The sequence below is a fragment of the Nelusetta ayraudi genome, unplaced genomic scaffold, assembly GCF_046127955.1.
Source record: "Nelusetta ayraudi isolate G7.1 ecotype Tasmania unplaced genomic scaffold, CSIRO-AGI_Nayr_v1 ptg000059l, whole genome shotgun sequence".
Lineage (NCBI taxonomy): Eukaryota > Metazoa > Chordata > Actinopteri > Tetraodontiformes > Monacanthidae > Nelusetta > Nelusetta ayraudi.
In genome coordinates, this window is record NW_027466109.1 from 485,106 (window position 1) to 507,915 (window position 22,810).

General features: G+C 49.9%; 2 protein-coding genes across 7 annotated transcripts; one reads left to right on the plus strand and one right to left on the minus strand.

Annotated features, from left to right (window-relative positions):
• Positions 1 to 264: 264 nt before the first annotated feature.
• On the plus strand, positions 265 to 15,729 carry cracd (capping protein inhibiting regulator of actin dynamics). 5 transcript variants are annotated; one of them, XM_076039220.1, is made up of 9 exons: positions 265 to 473; positions 8,690 to 8,849; positions 9,074 to 9,200; positions 9,352 to 9,507; positions 9,889 to 10,104; positions 10,182 to 12,435; positions 13,055 to 13,245; positions 13,345 to 13,507; positions 13,914 to 15,729. In XM_076039220.1, the coding sequence occupies exons 3-9, from the start codon at positions 9,159 to 9,161 to the stop codon at positions 14,072 to 14,074; spliced, it is 3,183 nt and encodes a 1,060-aa protein (XP_075895335.1). In that variant the 5' UTR covers positions 265 to 473; positions 8,690 to 8,849; positions 9,074 to 9,158; the 3' UTR covers positions 14,075 to 15,729. The 5 variants fall into 5 exon arrangements, with proteins under 5 accessions (XP_075895335.1, XP_075895337.1, XP_075895332.1 ...); XM_076039222.1 differs by having other exon boundaries at positions 266 to 473; positions 9,892 to 10,104; XM_076039217.1 differs by lacking the exon at positions 265 to 473 and adding an exon at positions 3,576 to 4,422 and having other exon boundaries at positions 8,687 to 8,849.
• A 91-nt stretch (positions 15,730 to 15,820) lies between these two features.
• On the minus strand, positions 15,821 to 22,716 carry aasdh (aminoadipate-semialdehyde dehydrogenase). Of its 2 annotated transcripts, none has more exons than XM_076039216.1 (14): positions 22,197 to 22,714; positions 22,008 to 22,128; positions 21,533 to 21,816; positions 21,253 to 21,445; positions 20,925 to 21,166; positions 20,430 to 20,536; positions 20,153 to 20,325; positions 19,189 to 19,465; positions 19,002 to 19,114; positions 17,776 to 18,433; positions 17,511 to 17,674; positions 16,914 to 17,039; positions 16,668 to 16,799; positions 15,821 to 16,240 (listed from the first exon to the last, which is right to left on the minus strand). In XM_076039216.1, the coding sequence occupies exons 1-14, from the start codon at positions 22,433 to 22,435 to the stop codon at positions 15,836 to 15,838; spliced, it is 3,234 nt and encodes a 1,077-aa protein (XP_075895331.1). In that variant the 5' UTR covers positions 22,436 to 22,714; the 3' UTR covers positions 15,821 to 15,835. The 2 variants fall into 2 exon arrangements, 1 of the variants encoding a protein (XP_075895331.1); XR_012928425.1 differs by having other exon boundaries at positions 16,102 to 16,240; positions 16,573 to 16,799; positions 22,197 to 22,716.
• Positions 22,717 to 22,810: the final 94 nt, after the last annotated feature.

Here is a 22,810-nt window from a genome sequence, read left to right on the forward strand (position 1 = left end):
TGATGGTAAATAGAAACAGTGATGGCTATAAATAGACCCACGGCACACGCACGCGCCATACATCCCAATAGGACGTGTAAGCGGCGTCACGACGACGACCACGACGCGTGCTCTCTCAACCCGGTGGCAAATATAAGCGTTTCCTGTCCGCGTTACCAGCACCGTTACCAGTTTCAGTGGGCACGCGCTGACGTTACACCGAATCGTACTCATACGTTTTGTGACCCCCGCCCCTCTCTCTCTTCTCTCTCTGGCAGCCACACCCTCCCATCTCTCTCTCTCTCTCTCTCTCTCTGAATCGCACGCGTGCAGCTGTGCGGAGCTGACTGACTGTGCGTGCGTCCGTCCGTCCGTCCGTGCGTGTGTGCGTCTTGGCCGTCGGGCACCCGCAGCAGCAGCAGCAGCAGCAGCAGCACAAAAGCAGGAGTCGGCGCGGCTTACGGCAGGAGGCACCGCAACGCGAGACGGGAGAGGTGATGGCATTGTTCTTCTTCTTCTTCTTCTCTCCCCCCCCCCCCTTCTCCCCACCTCCTCCGCGCATGTTGTTTTTAGCGCTATTCGTCTTTGTTGTTGTCCGGTCGCTGATGACCTTGTCAGCACATCATCACCATCGCCGCACCTCTCATTTCGCGTCGACTCTTCTCCATCCTTGGCAGATGCGCGCGCGCGTGTACGTGCGCCAAAAATGGGCTGCGACTTGCGATTTGATCTGACTTGAAATGCGCAGATGATGGCAACACCCCTCCCCTCTACCTCCCCTCGCACCCCCCAAAAGAAATCAAAATTATTATTATTATTATTTTTTACCTCGAATGATTTGATACATAAGGTGACGCTCATCTGTACGCTGACATCCGGGGCTGATCTGTGCCAATGTGTGTGAGAGAGGGGGTGAAAACATAGCAAAGGCCAGATTCTTTGTTCTCCGTACGCCTTTTACTCTGCAATTAATAGACCGTAATCCCTTTGCGGCAGCGTCCCCCTAATCTGCCATTAACGGTGACGTATCGATCCTGTGCCTTGAGGGTTATCAGCACATGGATCCGTGTCTGTCATCAAACAATGTAAAAGCCCAAAGCAGGAGAAATGTCAAGGTGTGTTAATAGTTGATTCAGCTGTGAGAGCGTGCAGGGCCATATGGTGCAGGCCTGCAATGAGGGAGAGGAGGGAGATTAGAATATTATGGATTTGTTGTTTTTCTAGGTGTTTTTCTTTGTCAGTCATTTATGGTGTGAGGGGTTGATGGGTGTTCCTCTGGTCATGAGTGTGTGGAGAAATTAGTGGCACTCAGCCAGGAGATGAATTCACAGGCTGCTGGTGTCGGACTGGTCTCATTTTCTCCACACAGGGCTGGTGTATATTAGCATCTGGTTGCTACACATCGGTTGTTATTTTTTAACGACAAATAGTTTTTTTGGGGAGCTTGTGAGTGACGTGCCATTATAATCGGTGTCACCGTCGCTGTCCGAGAGGCTGTTGCTCCTGACGAACCGCAGCTTTGCACCCCCGAGGCTCGGCGCCCGCACACCCGAGCGGCACAGTAAACAATCATGGGAGTGAGGCGGTGACTGGTCAGCGTCCTCTCAGAGACATCTGCCGAGTGTCTCTCAGCGCCGCAGACAGCTTCCTCTGTGATTTGAGTCATTTCATCAACAGTTTGACCCGCCACTGTGGATTCGATGCAAAGCGCTGCAGGGCAGGCGAAGACAGACCTGCTTTCTGTTTTTCAGCGTGCTTTGAGAGCTAACACAGACAGACACATCAGCAGAGCCGCATATAACCTGTTTTCTGTGCAATGGCATTTTTCCCTGCAAATTTTTTTTTTTTTTTTAAAGGCATTGTTTTGAAAGATCATTTTGATCCTCAACTATACAACGAATCCAGTGCAGTGCAAATTCTTCAATTTATATCAAACCCTCCAAATAGCATTAGGTGTCTGCAGCGCATCTATCCTTGCTGCCTTTATTCAAAGCACACAACAATAATTACAGTCTTCTTCTCTTGCGAGGCCTGCCCTAATTATTTAGTGTGGCCCAAGTTGTCGTCAACTCCTTTGATTCCTGTTGCAGGATCTCGGCTTGCACTGTACTATGTCATCTACTGTTAATACTGGCAGGCGCACAAACACATGGACATGTCGCTGCAAGTGTGAAAACAGCAGCACGGCGTGCACACAAAGAGTGTTACCGTGTCTCTGCGAAAGAAAAAAACAAAATACAAAAAATGGGATTTCTGCCTTTCAGATTCATTTTTTTACATCATGCAGTTGTTTTTTTTTGGTTTTGTTAGGCTGCGTAGAGTGAATTCAACATGTTTAGGCGTTTTTAATCCATGTATTCATTTCGGTGAGAACTCTTGATGATGGGTTTACAGCGTGTCAAGTGCAGTGGGTGTGCCGAGGGGAGCGGCAAGGTGCTGGATTCTCCTTCACACATGAAGTGGATTCCTTCAGATGAGGGTGCTTCTGCTTCTTTACCCGGCAAGGTTGTATAGATTTTTACTTGTGTGTGGGTTGGGATGGGGGGTAGGGGTGGGCGGGTGTTCTATTTCTGCACAAAGTCAGCCGGAGAGCAGCAGCGTGTCTTTGATGTGCCGTGCTGCTGTAATATAGGCTGCGTTGACGTCGGGGCGAAGCCCTCATCGTTACCGTTTCCCCCGTGTGACTGCAGCTGGATGCTGCCAAGGATGCGCAGAGAGACGGGGAGTTGGCCTCATTACACACTGACACTGAATGGAGCCGATCGGCTCGGCTATTAGGCCTCCTGATTGGAATAATGGAATCAGGAAATGAGGATCTTTGTTCATTTTTTTTTTTTGAGTGGAGGCAACAGCATCAGGGAGCTGGACCTCTGTTTTGCCTTGTTAACCATTTAGATTTGCTGCGTGGGTCACCGGCTCCACAGAACAAAGGTTTAATATTGGTCTGTGAACCTCCAACATTCTTCTTCTTCTCCTTGGTAGTAGTAGTTGTATTGTTGTTGTTGTTGTTGTCGTCCCCCGCTTTCTACCTACCACTGCGTTGACCGTGGTTCTGATGACATTTTCTCAGCAATCCATCAACTTTTATTTATAAAAGCACTAAATCGCTTCCAAAGGCGTCTCGAAGTGCTTTACACTATCAAAGAGAAACCAGCTGATTCCTCCAGGGCGAGCTCAAAGCGACAGTGGCCAGGAAAAGCTCCCCAAAGGGGAAGAAACACTCATGCACATAACCATTCTGGAGTTTCACAGTGGGAAAGAACTCCCTCTGCAAAGCCAATAGCAATAGAAATCGATGAAACTTTTTTTTTTTACGTCTCATTGCTGTGGTTGTGTTGTTTTTTTGTTTTTTTACTAAATTTGTTTTACATTAGGTTTTATGTCTTTTTTTTATGTCAACTTGCTTGGGTTGTGTTTTTTTTTTTTTCTTTTTTTTTTTTTACTAATTATGTCTTACATCAGGTTTTATGTTTTATGTCTCTTTGCTTTTTATCTATATTAGGTTTTATGCTTCTTGTAGCACTTTGAGATTTCTTGATGTAAAGTGCAATATAAATAAAATTCATTATTATTTTTATTATTATGTTTGCCATTTACTCAAAAACAAAGCAAAAGTGAGTGTGAGATGACTAAAAACATGGGGTTAACTACCCTAAGGATATCATTGTGGTACCATGCAAGCTAAGGCGCGGTACTCTCTCCTACTATACCGGCCTCGACTGTGGGCTTTGATGGAAATTCCTTCTTTCTGCTAACACTCCAGAATGGTTACGTGGTTACAGATTAGAAACTGTCCCCAGAGCCTCCACCAACTAAGCTGTAAAAACGGAAAATGGGTCGACTATCAATTATTGGGGGGCGAACGATCCCTTTAGACTGTTGTGGTATCCCGCATTACAAAGCCTTCTGATCACACATATGCATGCTGGATTGCTGCGAAGCCACAACGAAGGCCTTTGTGCACGCGCGCGAGTTCGGCATCGGCGATGAAAGCCACTCTGTTCTCCCGCGCCGGCTATCTGAGGCGAGGGGGCGAGACAAAGTGTCACTTTGTGCCTCCTCAGCACAGCCGCGTTGGCGCACACAGGAGAACGGCCCCGTGTCTCTCAGAGCGCCCCGATCCCCTCTGACACCGACTGACCCCCTCCTCTCCGGCTGAACATGCGTTTTTTCGCCTTAGCCGCCGCCGCCGCTCATCTTCGCCCGTCAGCACTGCGGGATGGCAGGTGAAAAAAAACAAAACAAAACATAAATATGAAGGAATCTTCCTCTCATCACACACACACACACTCCAGCACACACACATACCCACATGCACACGCACGAGTCCCCGCTCTGTCTGACACCTGACTCCAGGTAATGCCCTAGATCCACAGTGACAGCAGGCAGGTGGAACGGCCGCACGCTAAAAGATACCCAGGCACGCAGAGCGGCTGCACGACGGTAAGACGGAATTCTTGTGCAGGAAAGTTAAGCCAAATGTTTTTTGTGAAAGTCTCGGGTGTTGTTTCACGTTTTGCACTGTGACTTCCATTTCTTATGTACTTTTTTTTCTTTCACTGTTCTTCTTCTGGCGGCCCTTATTGCTTTTCTGAACGATATAGACGATATAGAAATTGTTGCCTTCCTTTAAATGCCAAGATTAATGCGTGACGCATTTGGAGAAAACAGAGGGAAAGATGTTCCTTTTTCTGTTTGTTTGTTTGTTTGCCCGACACTTTGGGGTCTGTCAGTGAACCATCGGCTAATGTGGAAAATGTAACTGCGGTCATGTGATACGTGTCCCCGTGTCACCGTGAAAATCCATTGTTCCTCCACATGCGCCCTGTGGAAATCTGGAGCGCAGACAAATGCCAAGAACACCTTGCAGCCGAATATTTTGAACCCAAAACAAACAAAGCATTATGTAATTCGCAGAAAAAAAGAGAAAAGGAAAATGTGTTCGCGGAGGGTCTGTTGAACAGGAGTCGTCCAATAATAAACTGGTCTGCACGGCTGCCAAAAAAAAAAAATGAAATGTTGGATGGACGTTCAGAGGCGCCGCGGGATGAATTCTTTTCATATCCCGTCCCCACAATATGTCGAGTTCTGACTTTGCCAGAGGTGTCTTTTGTTGTGACTGTTAAATGGCACATGCTAGCATGCCCGCAGCTGAGACGGTGAGCGTGGCGGACAGCGTGCCTACGGCCGGCGTGGCTCTCGGGGTCAGAGGTGGGATTGAGCAACTTTGCAGCCGGTTCACCAAGTTTCCCAAGGTGAAAACTTGTCCAGTCGTATTTTGTGTTTTCGACAGTCGTTCCTCAAACGGACCCCTGAAACTGGCCTTCAAAAGGTTTCCGATACGGTCGACTACATTAGTTACACATCAACAAATGGCAAATGTCATCTGCAGCACTGAAATTCTATTTTCTCTTTCTGTTTCCTCCACTATTCATTTATTTATTTCACCCCAAACCCGCTGGCAGCAACGTCCATCTGGGTAAAAGAAAAGAAAAAAGCTCAACGCTCCCGAAGGTTTTACTGCAGCAGTGCGCAGTCACTTCGAGCTGCGCAGCCGGAGTAGGTAACCAGTGACACCACTCTGTCACATCCGTCCATCTGTCCGTTTGGGTGCCGCTGGCACTGTGTTTCACCACCACTGTACGTCCTAAAGGGGCGCTGTGCCCGCTCCGAGCGCACACATTTCTGATCCTCGTGCTAGCGTCCTGCCATCCCGTCACCTGCTGCCGTCTGTCCCAGTCTGTCCTGGACGGCAACTGGGGGAGGGGAGGCAACAAAACAAAAAAGCGTGAAGGGACAAAATAAACATCGTCTGTCTTGACACAAGCAGGCACAGTAGTCCCGGACAGTCCCCCTCGTTGTCGTCCATGTGTGCGTTTGCAGACAAACACGCTTGTTAGCCGGGACAAAGACGCGTCTCTGAGAGAGTCTGTCCGGCTCTATCAGCGTCAGGAAGGAAGGCCGCTGCCCGCAGAGAGGCAGACAGAGGGCTCCTCTCTGAGCCGCCTGCCAGTGCATCACTCTTAACTCTGACTCTCAGACTGCTGGTGGGTTGTTTTTGTTTATCTACTTTTTTTTTGTTTTGTTTTGTTTATTTATTTATTTATTCTTTTGCACAGCGCACATTTGAGCAGCGCAGCCGGAAAAGCACTGTCTCGGCTACATCATGCAGGTGCTGCGAGACTTAAGGAAGCACTCAGAGCTCTGTGGCTTCGACTTCCTGGTAGACGCAAACAAGAAGTGGCTCCTGCGGTCTGCCAGACTGCTTCTGCTGCGACTCCCTACTTATTAGTGACGGCAAGCGGTCTACCTTCCCTAGACTGTGGTTTTCTGTGCTTCTTGCTGCTGAGGTTTGTTCTTTTACACCTACTGTAAGCTGTCTTTTTTTGCCACTTGCACAGCAACAAGCTGCAGGCTTGGCTTCCCAGAAGCCTCACTTTGCTTTCGGATTTGGGAGGCTTGGTTGTATGAAATCTGAGGTTCACTGCTGAAACTCAGAGAGCACCGTTCACACTCACTGTGCATTCTTGCCTGCCTGATCTTTACACACGTGCACGTCATTATCTCTTCCCTCAATTAAAGAGCTCACACTTCCCCCTGGCATTCAGGTCCTCAGCATCCTCGCGCTCATCTCCTCCTTCTCCCATCACAGCCTCGGTGTGCAGCGACCATGGCAACAGACGCCACAGAGACCAAGCATGACATAAATCTAGAGGTAACCGAGTCGAAAGGCCCAGGTAAAAAGAACGCAAGTCTCTCGCGAAAAGGCGTGTTGGTGTGTGCGTGTCTTAAAGAGACGGTGCATGTGCGCACGTGTTCCGCGCTGTCACTTTAAGAATTGCATGTATGCGGTGGGTTTGCTGTGCCGTGTCTCTTCTTTCTTATTTATTGGACTGCCTCAGACTGTCTTAGATGTCTGGACGTTAGCAAAGAGTAGATGAGTAACAATAGCGACATGAATGTGTATGTAATGAATTATAGACATCTAAGATGGACTTTGATGGTAGGCGCAGAAACAACCTTCAGCTAATATTGTAACTATTTTTATGACCCTACGTTTATGTTTATGGCCTTACTATGGAACCATGTAATATAGAAAGTGAAGTGATCCCTCTAGCTTGCAGATTAGCAATCATCAACCAGCTAATTTTTTTTTTTTTTTTTTTTTGCCAAGAGTCAAGTTGTCAGTTTCAGTGATGGATAAAACGTTTGATTTCCGTTTGATAAATTGCTGTCTGTCTTTCCCATCTGTTTGCTGTTTACAAAGTAGCCCTAGAAGTAGAAATGGTGGCCGTGGATTGCTTCCAAGCTGCTAGCTGTATAGCAGGCCACCGCGGTCAGCGCACACGGCAGCACAAAGACTGTTGGGAGGCAGCGAGCTAAGACCAGCGCGAGGTCTGAGCCGCAGCTCAGACGTCTCGGCCGCTGAAACGTGTCCTTTCTTGTTTCACGCATGGGTGTGTGAGCGTGCCCAGGGCAGTGCATTATGGGCTTTGTACCAGAGCAGCGGGGAGAGCACGCTGCAGGGAATCACAATCGGCGTCGCACAATAATATCAGCGGCCGCGCACACGCAGAAAAATGACACGCATGTTCTAAAATCTTTGCCCCTTATGTAAACTGTGCTTTTGTAACGAAAAGGAGGGCAGAAAAGAAGACAGTGAAATCACAGCGGAAAGTTCACACTTAATAAAAGCACAATGTTAGCACACCATTTAGACCCTCCCACGCTAAGGAGACACACCTCAGAGTTCACGGCCCCCGACGGGGGGAAAATTAGTCTGCTGTTTCATTTCCCGTGATGGCCCCGGTGTTGTGAGCTGCATCCGAGGCGAAATCCCACACCAGTTGCTACTTATAGCCCTGAAAGGGATACCCGGCGAGGCCTGAGCACGCCTGTCTGCACGGCGGTGTAGAGTGGCGCTCCGCCTCTGTAACCTCACCCACCAAGTTTTATCCGCGGGAGCTCATCTTTTAATTTTCAAATCAAGCATTTGTCCGTTACCTATCAAAGTCCACCCTGTTTTTCTTTTTATAGTTTTACGACTCCCAGGCAAAGATGAACTACAAACAATAGCGTAAACAGTAAAGTCAAGAAGCTAAAGTTCACCTGGCGTGTAATCTTCAAAAGCCGAAAAGCAGCTGGTGTGTTTATTACGTGAGTCATCACATTACCAACACATTAGAAGTATAAAAAAAAAATCTGATTTGCTTGTGCCAGTGTGATTATCGCCACGTAATAATCACAATTATTATCGCAATAAGTGTGGAAGACCAGATGGGAAACAATTGGACAAGCTGATACGTTGGGACATGTTTGCACACTGTCATTCTTTTCATTTGCTTTTCCTTGTTTTCTCTTAACTACCCAGAGATTTTTTGTTTTTGTCGTGCTGTGGGTCTCTGCACTGCCTATTTATATGCGTTGTTTATCTTTTCGACTTCCTGTAAATGCAAGTCAGTGTAAACAAACGAGCCGAGGTTTTCCTCCCTTTCTCGTCCCTCCGCTATGAATCAAGTTCTCACCCTCAATCGATGGCATTTCATTATCTTGTCACATGTGCGCGCGGAGGTTTGCACCACCACCACCACCGCTTCCAATCTGATCAGCAGCTGCAGAGGTTGACATCGATCGTCCAATCGCATACATTTATCAGTGTCATTTATTAATTTTTTGTTGTTGTTTTTTTGCTTTGTTTATCTCCCAGCAGAGAGGAGACAACAAGGCAAATTCCAGCCTTTCAGGCGACTCTTTGGGAAGAAGAAGAAGAAGAAGAGGGAGGCCAAAGCTGAGCTTGAATCCAGTCTTTCCAGTGGGCAGGTGTGCAATGGAGTCGTGTCTGACGATGACGAGCTCAAGCAAAATCTGAGGTAACTGGCGTTGCGTCACATATAAGGAAAATGGTCTTTGCTCTCTTTTATTACAGCCAATAAAATGCGCAGCCTCGTGTCGCTGGCGTTGCCGCCAACATTATGTGAAATGAAAAATGAAAGGAAAGGCAGACTTGTTGCTTGCTGAAAGGATTTACCGAGCGACTTTCTTGATCACTTGTGTGTCGCGCAGCAACGTCGAACTTCCTTTTGCCTCCTTGCAGGGAGTTGAATCCGGTCGGATCTCGAGCTCTCTCGCACGACAGCATCTTCATCCCCGAGGAGGCCGAACCCTGCCGAGATCACAGCATGTCGCAGGAGAACGTCTCGGACAAAGTCAGGAATCTGCAGGTGAGCCTCGTGTCTGCACTCACTGGCTGGTTGGCCCACTGGCTGGCTGGCTGACTTGTGCTCCTACATTTATTCATGAATGCATGAATGTAGGAGGAGTTTATTCATTCAGTCGTGAACCAATTAATTCATTTTTCTTTATTCTGAGCAGAAGCAGATAGCACAAGGTATTAAGTTTGGCCAAAGACCTGCTTCACTGAGGAAAAGTGAAGAAGATGAGGGAAGTTCGGATGAGGAGGAGGTCCCGCGGAGTCCCATGAAGGTGTTGGCCCAGGTTGAAGCTGAACCAGCAGACACAGAGCCCAAGGTAAAGAAGCAGAATTTTATTTTACTTTTTTTTTACTTTTAAGGAGCGTTCTTACCTGGCAGGTTATAAATGGAACATTTGCTAAATGGTCTGGATGGACGTAAGAGTCTTGGAAGAGACTTGGAAAAGAGGACTGAAGATAGTAACAGCCAAGAGCATAAAAGATCCATGTGGCCTTTAAACCTGAATGTCACCACATTCAGCACCATCCGCTTCCTCTGTTTATGGTTTTAATGTTGTACAACAGGACTTGTTTTATGTGTGCATGGTGAATGGCAGTGAGGAAGGAGGGCTCGTGTTGATGATAAAAACAATGTCTGCTCCCTGCGTCGACTCGGTTTGTCGAGCACTAAGACGCTGTGTTGTCGCAAAATATGAAAGCAGGTCCCGCCGCCGCAGCAAGCCAAAGCACACGGTACCCCGGTGAAGTCGCCCCGGTCCAAACGTGTTCTTCCACCCGCTGGCACCATCGAGTCCATCAACCTGGACGCGGTCCCGCAGTCTGGCCCTCGACTGGACAACACGGCCGCTAAGCACAAACTGTCAGTCAAGCCCAAGAACCAGCGGATCGCACGCAAACACCGGCGGTATACACAGGTGAGCCAAAATAAAAGTCACTTCACATGTATTTAGAGGTCATACGTTTGGGAAATGACCACATTCCACTTTTCCAGGACCTCCAGGAGATTTCTATTCCCGATGCGGTGCAAGAAGACCTGGCGGCCGCCGGCCCCTCCTCGTACGTGCAGCGCAGAGCGTCAGCCGACTCCCTGGAAACCCTGCGGAAGCAGCGGCTGGATGAGGAGGAGCGGTGCAAAGCCAGGAGGAAGATGGAGCTGGAGGAGCAGCGGCTGAGGCAGGAGGAGGAGGAGAGGAGGAGGAGGGCAGCGGAGGAGCTGCGGCTGCGCGAACTGGAGGAGCAGAGGGAGCGAAAGCAGAGGGAGGAGGTGGAGAGGAGGAGGAGGGAGGAGGAGGAGAGGAGGCGGCGGCAGGAGGAGGAGGAGAGGCGGAGGCGCAGGGAGGAGGAGGAGGAGGAGCAGGAGCGCAGAAAACAGGAGGAGGAGGCGAGGAAAAGACTGGAGGAGCAGAGACAGAGAGAGGAGGAGGAAAGACGAAAGAGGGAGGAGGAGGAAGAACGAGTGCGGAGGCAGCTGGAGCTCGACGCTGCGAAGAAGAGGAAGCAAAGGGAGGAAGAGGAGGAACAGAAGAAAAAGGAGGAGGCAGAGAAGAGGGTGCGGAGGCAGGAGGAGGAGGAACAGAGGAGGCTGCGTCAGGCTGAAAGCTCCGACGCACAGGAGGCCAAGAGGAGGGCGGAGGAGCTGCGCTGGAGGGAGATGGAGGAGAGGCAGCGGCCGTTTTCTTTCAAAGTCTCCTCTGGAGAGAAGCAGATTCTCTTCCAGAAGGTCAATCTATCACCCGTCACCCCAGCTGCCGGCCACCAGGGCGGCGCTGCGGGCGAGCCGCAGCGGGACGCCGCCGGCAGGGCCTCGTCGTCCTCGGACGGTCCGGACTCACCCAACCTGCCGACGTCTCCCTACGTCCCGCACACAGCCATCCTGGTGACGGGCGCCCAGCTGTGCGGCACCGCGGTCGACTTGGACCAGATCAAGGACACGGCCTGCAAGTCGCTGCTGGGCCTCGGGGACGACCGGAGGGCGTTGGGAACGCCCACCAAGAGCAAAACCTCGCCGGAGCGCAAGTCTGCAAAAACCAAGTCCCTCAGCGAGGCCTCGCAGTCCTCGCTGGACCAGTCGGGCGCCGGCGTGCTGGCCGAGTGGGCCAGTATCCGCTCCAAGATCTTCAAGGGGGTGGAGGACGGCAAGTACGACGAGTACCCGGACCAGGGCAGGAGCCAGGCTCCGCCCGGCGGGGAAGAGCTGCCGCCGCCGGCGTTCGGCCACACCAACCTCAGGAAGACCATGTCGGCCAGCGCCAAGTTCTCCATCACGCCCGCCAAGAAGAAGTTCGGCGACTCCAACAGGAACTCCGAGGTGTTCGGGGCAGACGAGGCGGAGGCCAGGGAGGAGGCCCCTCGGTCGGACAGCCCGGGCGGGGCGGCCTCCTCGCCGGGCAGCAGACCCCAGAGCCGGGCCGGCAAGACGGTCCGCATCGCGGAGCGAAGCTCGGAGGAGTGCATGTTTGCCAAGGACCTGCCGTCCTTCCTGGTGCCGCGGCCGGAGGCTCTGGAGCTGAAGGGCCGGGCTCACAGCGAGTCGGCGGCGGGCGATGGCGGCGAGAACCGCGGCGGCGAGGATCAGCCCTCGCCCTTCGGCATCAAGCTGCGGAGGACCAACTACTCGCTCCGCTTCCACAGCGAGCAGTCGACCGAGAAGAGGAAGAAGCGCTACAGCGCCGGCGACAGCTTCGACGGCGTCCCCTCGCCCCTCACCCCCATGGAGCCCGGGGATGGCGACGCCTCCTCCGTCTTCTCCGACCGATCGTCACCCGTCTCCCCGCAGAACGAGGGTGCGGTTGGCAGGTACGTGCACGCCACCGCCGCTGCCGCGTCCCCGGCGACGCCTCGCAGCAAGGCGGCAGCGAAGCCTTCCAGCCCCGAGATCGAGAAGTCGCCTCACAAGCCGTCGCCGTACCGAAGGCCCGCCGCGTCCCCCAAACTGGCTGGGGCCGGGGGAGGGGCGGGACCGACTCCGCCCCCGTCTCCGCTGCCCAAGGCGGCGCTCGGCTCTCAAGGCGACAGGACGGGAGCCGCAGAGTCGTCCGGCCTGCAGCAGCAGCAGCAGCAGCAGCAGCAGCAGCAGCAGCAGCACTACCACCACCAGGCCGGCCGTGGCTCCGAAGAGCCCTCGGCAGCCGGACACTCGCAGGCCCAGGTGGAAGAGGAGCCCAAGGAGAAGAGGTCCTTCTTCCCCTCCATCAACATCCCCTGGAGAGAGAAGGCGGACCGGAAGACGGAGCTCATGAGGAGAGGTGGGTCCGCTGGCTGTGTGGGTCAATAGCTTTGCGAAGGAATTCTAATTCAGTGAGTCCTAATAAAAAAGTAGTAGCTGATCGTCATTGGCTGACGGTCATTCAAACTGGTGGTCTGAAAAAAATTGGCCAATCAAGTTCCACAAGATTTCATTTATTATTCAGAAGTATGATTGAGATGAACGTCATCAGTTAAAAGGGGTAAAAAACCTTTAATAGACTAATGTCCTAAATTTTGTGGCACCTTATTGGCTGTGACTCTTTTTCAAAATGACTTGTGGTCTGAAAATAGGTAAATCAAAAGGACAAATCAGGTGCTGCAAGATTTAGTATATTGTTTTTTTTGTTGGTTTTTTTTGCTTTCTTGTTTATTAAGCTCTGACATAATAGGACAGCTGGGGGCCAGCTTTTTGCTTGACTTGGTGGCAACCCAAATGTGGTTTGCGTCATTATATTCATGCTTCATTATGCTCTATTAAAATGCCACTGCCACATCCCCTCTTACCCCCATTTACACTTAAATGCAATGCAGATATGCAGAAAAATACCGCGGCTGCGTTTTAATGGATGTGTTCGTTTTGTTTTTTATTTTATTTATCTATTTTTTTAATCCCTGCAGAAAAACCTTCACTGCAAAGCCGACACTCACTGGACAGTTCCAGGGTCCAGGATAAGGAGTCGGGGCCCTTGTGGATCACGCTGGCCCTGCAGAAGCAGAAGGGCTTCAGGGAGCAGCAGCAGAACCGGGATGAGCGTCGCAGCCTGAGGGAGACCAAGCTGGCGGAGAAGCATGCTCGAGACAGAGAAAGCGTAATTATCCTCAACCCAGACTCTCTCTCTGACATGGCTTTTGCATGTTTTCCACGGCACTCCCTCCTGCCACGTAACAAACACCGTCCCTTCGTGCAGGTTACACAACCGAGCCCCACGGACGGTAAAGAAAGTGGCAGCGCCAGTCCCTCCTCCAAACCTCAGACCCCAGAGGAGCCCAAGAGGCCCGACAGCCTGCTGGGACGGTTCGAGCGCAGAGAGCACCTGAAGAAGGCCAACACCTTGCCCAGCTCTGTCACTGGTAAGATCCAGCACTAGCATAGAAATGCGTTGGAGCAAGATGAATGAAACATCAAGTGTCGACCACATGAAAAATTAAGAATGAAACTAATATAAATCACTTACAATATTATTGGTCTTTTAAGAAATGCCAGCATTTAATTCAATTCTTGCTTTGGCATAATCTAAATATCTCTGCTTCTTTTTTCCAATAAACTTCATTCATTCTGGTTAATTGAGAACTTTTATTATCTAATTTTAAGTTTATGGCGATCCAAGGACACAGAAAAAAATGTTTTGTTGCCTGAGTTTGAAATGTATTTTTGCTTGATGAACTGTGTTCAATGATACTAGGTATCATTAACATGGTAGAAATAATCATTTCAAACCATATGTAACACACTTCCTCTCCCCGTTTGTTCCCCCAGTGGAGATCGCAGACTCCACGCCGTCGCCCCCCTCAGTCAAGGAGGTGTCAAAGCGCTTCCCCGCCAGTGACTCTCAGCAGGTTTCCACGGAGCCCGCCTGGCTGGCCCTGGCTAAGAGAAAGGCCAAGGCCTGGAGTGACTGTCCGCAGATTATCAAATAACAGCCCGCCCCTGTTTTTCCCATCAGGCACTGCACACCGTCCCTGGGCGGTCCAGCAGCTCTGGAGCAATCACCTGCCCCTCCCTCCCCTCATCTAAACTCACCTCTCTGACTGTGATGTAACTCCCCTCACCTCTCTCTGTCCACACACACACACACACACACACACACACACACACACACACACACACACACACACACACACACACACACACACACACAGGCTGGTACTATAAACATGTTAAAGTGTGTTACCCTCTCCATTGCTCTGATGCAAATGCACTAACGTATGTAAACAGTTGCTGCCCGCATGCACATAACGTATGCAAAACACACTTACTGTATATTCCCCACAATGACACATGACCAACAGCAGCCAATCACAGCCATAGCTGGCCAGCAATTTTTTTTTTCTTCTTCTTTTTCTTCCAATTTGTTTTCTAGCCAACCGTGTCACCGTGGTTGTAAATATTTAATTTGCCCAACACAAAAACTAACAAGTCGCTCTGCATGACTGGGGTAGTCCACCTGAAATTAAAATTTCAGATATTCACTTCTTATCCTTATGCTGACGTCTCTGGTGGCATTATTTTTTAGTCCATGTAACCGTACTGAAATTTTTACAGCAGGGTAGAAAACTACCTATTTGGGTGCCGTTCATTTGGGGTGAATTCTCTCTTTATAAGCAGCAAAGCTCTGACCGATGGCAGTGTTTGAATTGTGCTCCAAGGGCTACCAGGAACAATAACTTCACTCCCTTCACCTGCTTCTGGACGGCAGATGGTGGCGCTACAGTTCTCCGCTCTGGCTGTTACCTGTTTTTGTTTTTTTTCTTGCTTTGTTTTGGGTTTTTTTGCACAGTAAATTTGACCTCGTTAAAACAAAATGTCATGTGTCCTCTGAGCCTTGTTCATTACCTGATTAAGGGGGGAAAAGACGCCCTTTAAAACAGAAAGACAAAACGAAACAACAGCACTCTCTGCATTAACAATCGTGTCCGGTTCGACTGTGACGGCTTTCCCGAGAGACTCTCACGCTTCCTTTTCTTGAACTGCACTCGTCCATCTGCTGCCGCCCGACTGCACCTGAACACAGCACTTAAACCCGCAGGTGATACGGTCATGGACTGCACGCTGCTCTCACAACCAGCCGCGAGGGGGCGCTGACAGAGACAAGACGACGTCTGTTCGCGGCAGCACACTTTTTATTTTCTTTTTATTTATTTTTTTAATAGCCATCCCCTCCACCCCGTCACACACTCGTGTCTGTGATCTTTCGCCGTCACTTCCTTGTAAATGTTACTCGGTCTCACATGATGACGTAAGGCTCTCCTGTAAACAAAACAAAACAAAAAATAGAAAGAAAGAAAGAGGAAAGAAACCCTTCTGCCTGTCACTCAATGATCTGTATGTATGTATGTATGTAAGTAGTGTACGGACCGGGAGGAATCGCTTTTTGTTTTTTTTTTCAGTTTCTAACATCGGCCGTGCACAATAGTGTCGTGTACGCAGTGTTAAATGTTATGAGGGAAAAAAATGTTTGGTATTATTTGCACTTTTTTGTCCCACTTACGAGATATTCATGAGGAAAAAAAAGTTCTTAAAGAGGTACAAAATGGTATGAAAAATGTAAAAAATTAAATACTGATGTCTGAACTGAGAGAAACTGCTGGAGTCGTTTTTTTCTCCTGAAATATACAATTTATTTGAAGCTATTTACACTCATTCATCTTATTTATTTAAAAAAAAAACAACCCATCTGTTTATTTATTCTTCATCTTTCCCTTATCAGCCAGCTCCAAACAATAAACATAGTCATTGCGGCAGCCGATGACGAGCGAGCGGCCCCACACCACCGGGGACGAGAACAGCTCCCCCACCAGAGTGACCGAGGCCAGAGCCCGTCCGTCACCGCCGTCCAGGATCCACAGTGAGCCATCCGTCGAGGCCGCGGCCACCAGAAGTCCCGTCCCGCCCACGGCCGAGGCGTCAAAGGTGCACGGACTGGAGTAGACCTTCCCCGACGTCTGGAACGTCCACGCCGGGGAGCCGTCGGCCGCGTTGAGGCAGTACAGGCGGCCGTCGTGTGACCCGCACAGGACGGAGCGCCAGTCCGGAGTGACGCACGGGGAGGAGAAGACGGGTCCCTCCGTTAAGAACTGCCACAACTGCAGGGAGACACCACGGCCAGTATATCAGACCTCCTTCTACACCAAAATAAACTGGGTGCAATGCTGGTGCAGTTGCGTCACCCTCTGGTCGAATTCTCCTTCCACATTTTTTTCCTTTTTAATTATTTTCTGTGTGTGTGTGTGTGTGTGTGTGTGTGTGTGTGTGTGTGTGTGAGAGAGAAAGTAAGAGAGAAAAAGAGAGAGTGTGTGTGTGTGTTAATATCATTTTGGAAGAGGAGGCTAGAAACGCCTCTGAGCCTCTGCCGGTGTGTATGGTTCCATTGACTTCAAGAGGTTTTTTTTTTTTTTAAAAAAAGCGAATAATTCACCTTGCGAATTCGCTGCCGGTGTTTAAGGACCTTTACACTCCCTCACAGCACAGAGTGGAGTCCACACACTATGAACAGTCCGAACCATCTCTCACCACTTCTCCTGAGGTGCTGAGGCAGCTGACGTTTCCGTCCACGGAGCCGACGAGCACGAGGCCGGAGGCGGCGTTTGGTGACGAGAAGAACGGGACGCCGGCGCAGTGCGTCCACAGGACCTCGCCGCTGTCCTGGGAGAGGAGAGATCATCTGTCAGAAGCCTTTCAGCATTACCTGCAGAAGAGTGTGTGTGTGTGTGTGTGTGTGTGTGTGGGCGTGTGTCATGGTCCAGCGAGTGAACTCACAGGGTGGAGGCAGAGCAGTCGACCCCCGAGAGAGGCGACGTACAGCTGGCGGAGCGACGGGTGGAAGGAGGGGGAGGAGAAAACAGCGCCGCCACCGCAGTGACGCCTCCATACGCACTGCTGCTTCTGTGAAATACACAAGGGGTCGACATTTAAAACACAATGTTTCCGACAACAGTAAAAAATAAGAAGGAAACTAAAATAAACCATTGACAATATTATTGTTGGACTTTCAAGTATTACAGGCATTTAATTGCATTGACCCATTGCATTGGCAAAATTTAAAATAGCTCGGCCTCTATTTTCCAATAAACTTCATTCATTCTGGTTAATTGAGAACTTATTTATTTAATTTGAAATTTGTGGCGCTCCAAAGACAGGAAAAAAATGTTTTCTTGCTTATGTTTGGAAAGAAATCTGCTTGATGAAATGGTAGAAATAATAATTTCAAACTGTCTTCTTACAATTTTTAATCGCTGTAAAAAAAAAAAGAAGGTATGAAATGAAATGAAAAACGGACATGATCCACTGTTTTTGCAATGCAAATGGAAAAAAACTAATTCTCATTATAAGGGGCTTTGCATGTATTGTTCTCACCTCCGGGTTCAGGGCGTAAACATGTCCGTCATGTGACCCCACGATCACCAGGCCTGAGAGGGGATCCACAGCTGGACAGCTCTTCACTGCATCTCCTGTCTGAAAGGTCCACTGGGTCTCCCCAGATGTTGTGCACAGGAAATACACGCAGCCGTCGTAGCAACCTGGTGAAAATAAAAGACAAATAGAAACCAGGGCTTCTGAAGACCAGTTACGTACAAAGAAAGAAAAAAAAAAAGTCCCCCCTTGAAGAGGCCATGCTGACCTACGACCACGAGGCTCCCGCAGAGAGACACAGCAGCCGAGGACTCGATCCTGTCCCCGAGGACTCGCTCCCACAGGCAGCTGCCGCTGCTCAGGTCCAAAGCCTGAAACCTGTGCGAGTGCGAGCCGATGAACACCGTCGCTCTGCCCGTTCTGCCGTGGACCAGAAGCACCGGGGAGGCGTCCACGCACCTGCCAGTGTCTGAGGACCAGCTCTGCCGCAGGGCGAGACTCACCTCTGCAGGCTTTTCACCAGAATCTGCTACCTGAAAACGGCCATTTGTCCCTTGACCGCCGCTCTTCAAGTCCGTCACCTCGCCTGCCCGCCGTACAACTTTCCCCACCCGGGTCTGCTCTGCTGCTGAGGACCGTTCACATTCCCGTTTGGCCGGCACTGCTGCAGGAACGTCCGCAGGACGTTTTTTCCCCAGCGTTGGGGGGGCGTTCTCCAACGGCGGCGCCATGGTCACTCTTGCTACGTGGTGCAGCACGTCAGCGAAGCTCCTGTCCAGTAAAACCTCCAGCAGCTCTGGCGAGGAAGCCCCCACGGCGGCGAGGACGTCTTCGCAGAGGTGCAGCGCCTTCAGGGAATCTCCCCCGCTCAGCAGGAAGTTGGATTTCTCATTGACGGCCAGGTCGGCGGGGAGGCCCAGAGATTCCTGTCGATTGGGTGGAGGTGAGTCAGACGGGAAGGGAGGGAGTGGGAGTGAGGAGGAGGAGGAAGAAGAGTAATTTAACGGCAGATCAAGGGCCATTATGGACTCTTGCCCTCCCAAACACAGACAAACACATTCTACATGGACAGCGGCTTGTCCACCCCACCACTGAACATTTAAACCTATTTAAATTTTAGAATGGTTTGATGTATACAACACAACATCTGTTTATTTACATATTTGAATTATTTATTCTTATATAGCTAAATCTATATTGTTAACACTGCAACTCCACTCTGGCCTGTCTGCCACTCTGACTACTTCTGCTTCTTCTACTTCTGCTTCTCTCCTCTACTTATTTTTTGTGTTTTCCTTTTCACCCCAACTGGTCATAGGCAGATGATGGCCCTCCGGAGTCTGGATCTGCTCTTTTAGTTTACTAAATCTAATAAATGAATAAATAAATGTACTCCACCCCTTTTATAACATTGTACAAAGTGTTTTGAGACGTCTTTGGATTGGATTTGATTTAGCGCTGTACAAATAAAAGCTGATTGATTGATTGAAATACCTGCCACAGCCTCTGAAGAGTTTGCCTTAGTCCATCCACGTCACAAGGCCCCTCCGTCAGACAACGCCTCTGTCTGTGGTAAATGCTCAGGAGCGCGTCCGTGTCCACTTTCCCTACGACGTAACAGACGTCAGTTCACCGCCGGCTGGATTCCCCCTGAGGTCTGGCGGAGGCTGGGACTTCTCACCATGAGGCGTTTGGCACAGCGCCGGGACGACGACCAGCGTGTCGGGGACGCTGTGAGACGGCAGCAGCAGAGACAGCTGCCTCAGCACGAGCCTGCTCGGGTCTCCGCCTGCACCGCCCGTCGCCTCCACAGGGAGCCCCGTCTGGTCCTCGCGTTGCTGGAGAGGAGAGGCTGCTGCCTGGTCTGCGAGCGGGGACGGCACGACGAAGGCCAGCAGACGCGAGCGTCGGTGCAGAAGCACGACGCAGGCCTCCACCTGCGGCAAAGCTGAAATCAGCTGCAGGAAGGAAACCAAAAAAGTGCCTTGTTATTTGCATCTTCAGGTCTTTCATAGACAAGTGTTTTTGGGATTACTCTATGAAAGTAATCCAACTACTGATTAGTCCTTAAAAAGTAATCTGATACTTTAACTACTTTGTTTCGTAAGTAATCCATTATTTTAGTTAAAAAAAAAGATAAAGTAACAGTTGAGAACGTCTTGTTTCCTGCACATAACGCACAACGAACCACAATATTCTTTCATTTAGACGAGATGAACTCAAAATCCTGTTTGTATTTCCAGCTATGAAATACAACCGCTGTTTTTTTCTTTTCCTGCTGCAATGCTTGCTTTAGTGCGTCGTTGCATATCTATGACATTGCATGCGCGGCTGCATCCTCAATCTGTGACATCGTTGTTTCCGGTTGTTTTTCTAAACTTCAGACATTTTAGCTTGCAAAATATTTCAGAAAAGTAATGGAATCGTTACTTGATAAAGTAACCATGATATAATTACCAGTTTTGCCAGAGTAATCCAGTTACATTACTCTGTTACTAAAGAAAAGTAGTTTAATTACAGTAGTGGATTACTTAATAATAGATTACTAGCCTGGTACAGCCTCATGAGCTTAACTGTGTAAAAACAAAAACGACAGATTTACAGAAAATAATGAACGACGAAACATGAAATAGAAAGAATCTAACTTGCTGCACGCTGTCCAAGTTGACCCGCTTCCCGTGGCGTTTGATCCGCCGGTCTCTGCGTCCCAGGAAGCACAGCTGTGCGTCTCTGACGTCCACCCAGTCCCCCGTCGCTCTCATGGTTCCAGGGACAACCGTGTCCTCGTGGTCGAGGAGACACACCCGCTCCTCGCCACCTGCCACATCCAAGGACATGATCCACGTCAGGTAGGTAAATTACCATAAGGTTTTTGCATGCGTGTTTGTGCCAGTTGGGGGGGGGGGGGGGGGGGTGTCCCACCTATGAATACCTGGCCTTCTCCCTCTGTGACAATGTAGCCGTCTTCATCTCTGACTTCCACCCTTGTGTCCATCAGAGGAGGGCCGAGAGGGACGAATGACGCCGTCCTGAAAGGAAAAGTAGTTTAAACATGTTCCATTGGCTTTCAAAGGTTGTGTACTACACACATGACATGCTTCTATGACATCCTGGACTAAACAGGAGCAGCCTTACGTGATAACTTATCTACAAAATCTACAGAGCTCCAGAAAACCGAAAATTTAGCCTTTGGCCAAAAGTCTGGTTTTAAACTTCTTGCTGAAACATGTTTGGACAGAAGGCCCGAACACCTGGCTGGGGGTGTTGTAACCGAACTGGGACTAATCTCCAAGCCCCATGTGACATCACTCAGGGCTAATTTCCAGAACCTTTTGAAAAGTGGAGCAGGCAGCAGAGCATTTTGGATCATTTGAGACCTTTATCACCAAACAATTATTTGTCTGAGTACGCACTCACTGGTCATCGGTTTGCAGCAGGGACTCTGGTATCTTGTAGCAGCAGGCCCAGCAGGACACCTCAGTGATGCCGTAGATGTTGTAAATGCTGGTCTTGTTGTCCTGATGCCTCCAGGCTCTGAGCAGAGCCGGCGGGGGGCAGGCCTCTCCGCCCAGAGCCAGCACTCGCAGCGACGAAGCAGGTGACAGCACTTCCTGTTTCAAGACGCCATGCCCAAATCGGACGAGCAGTGTTGGTGTGACCTGTGGGGGGGAAAAAATTCATAATAGTACTGTGACAGTGTTCCAGCGTCTTCCCAACGGGGAATGAAAACCCTTCAGACATTTACTTGGAGGACTGTCGTCTTGTGATCGTCAAACAGCAGGCGAGCCAGTCGTCTGGGCATCTTCTTGATCACAGAGGGGATGATGAGGACCTGAGCTCCAGACGACAACGCCAAGAACAGGTCCACCACAGAGGGGTCAAAGGTCAGAGGCGAGGCAAGGAACACCACATCATCCGCTTGCATCTGAAACAAAGACCTGATTCCAGGGGAGATTTGTGTTGCTGTCACAAACTTGCGACGTGGGAGAGATGCTTTACTGCACAGGTGTAAGTGTAATGCTCACCTCAGGTGCAGTATGTTGGGAAGGATACACTTGTGCGGCACCCTGACAGTCTTTGGAAGGCCAGTTGTTCCAGATGTGTGGAGCACATAAGCCAAGTCCGTGTGTCTAGCCCGAAGCGCGTCACCACGATTGGCGCCACCTGCTGTCTGAGCTCCACTTTGCTCTGCTCCCTCTTTGCTGTGGCTGACCAGCAGCCGCCTGAGTTGCACGATGACAAGTTTGAATTTAGGCAACACCGTGTGGACCTCCGTGGCGAAGTGTTCAGCAAGAGACGTCTGGAATTGCTTCAGCGGAGGAACACATGAAAAAAAAAAGCAAATCAGGAAACAAACAAACAAAAAAAATAAATCATAAAAAATACTATTATCAGGGAAACATAGACGAACAAGTGAAGTGCACCTTATGTGTAAACTATACTGTTTTTGTTGTTATTTCTGCATTGACAATAAAGCTACTGTCTTCTATCCCATACTACCTGCAGGAGGTCAGTCTTCACAGCGCAGTACTGAAGGCCACACTGCTTCATGACTCCGGCACAGAGGAGTCCTGGAGCCTCGGGATCCAGCGGTACGTAGGCAGCAGGCGTCTGTAGGATGCTGTTCAAAGAGCAACAACATCAGTGTCCCTCATTACGCACCTTCACCTCTGGGTTTCCCTCACTCACCCGAGGATCCACACGGGTATTAGCAAGTCATCAGTGCAGTACAGGCCAATCACTCCGTCATCGGGAGTGCACGTCAGGCGCAGTGTTTGAGACAGTTCACCGGACAGTTCGATCACGTCCCGGTACCGTAAGGACTCCGGTCTTTTCGACGGTGTCCCGCCGTCATACGTGACTGCTACTCGGTCTGCGTGCACAGCGGCAGCGGCGGCTACGAGCTCCTGCAGCGTCCGAGCAGCCATGATGACAAATAATTCATAGACCGCTAACCCACGATATGTGGGCGCTGGTTCTGGACACTTGTAACTTAATTCATGGACAGTTTAATTCACGAGAAGAAGGCTTTTTAATGCTCTGCTGCTCGAGATGAAACTTCCGGGAGCGAGAGGCATTATTATTATTTTTTTTCTACAACAGAGTTTGCACACCTCTTCTGGCTTCTGATTTGCCACTAGTCCTAGACCCACCCCCTACCCTACCACCGTAAGCGAATCACAGTTAAAGTCTTTGCTGAACTCGGTTGCAGGGGGGGGGGAAATAACGCAGTCGACATGCTGCTTGTCCCAGGAAGATGACGACACAGACAATTATGACGTCCCACTCACAGCTGCTTCATG

Excerpts from the sequence above, each read along its gene's own strand:
- aasdh (XM_076039216.1), bottom strand. The coding sequence starts at position 22,435 with ATGGCTGCTCGGACGCTGCAGGAGCTCGTAGCCGCCGCTGCCGCTGTG. Across the intron at positions 22,129-22,196 it reads ATACCCGTGTGGATCCTCGG|CATCCTACAGACGCCTGCTG; the intron begins GTGAGTGAGGGA and ends CTCTTTGAACAG. Across the intron at positions 16,800-16,913 it reads GACTGCTCTGCCTCCACCCT|GACAGCGGCGAGGTCCTGTG; the intron begins GTGAGTTCACTC and ends CTCCTCTCCCAG.
- cracd (XM_076039220.1), top strand. The coding sequence starts at position 9,159 with ATGTCGCAGGAGAACGTCTCGGACAAAGTCAGGAATCTGCAG. Across the intron at positions 9,201-9,351 it reads ACAAAGTCAGGAATCTGCAG|AAGCAGATAGCACAAGGTAT; the intron begins GTGAGCCTCGTG and ends TATTCTGAGCAG. Across the intron at positions 12,436-13,054 it reads GACGGAGCTCATGAGGAGAG|AAAAACCTTCACTGCAAAGC; the intron begins GTGGGTCCGCTG and ends TAATCCCTGCAG.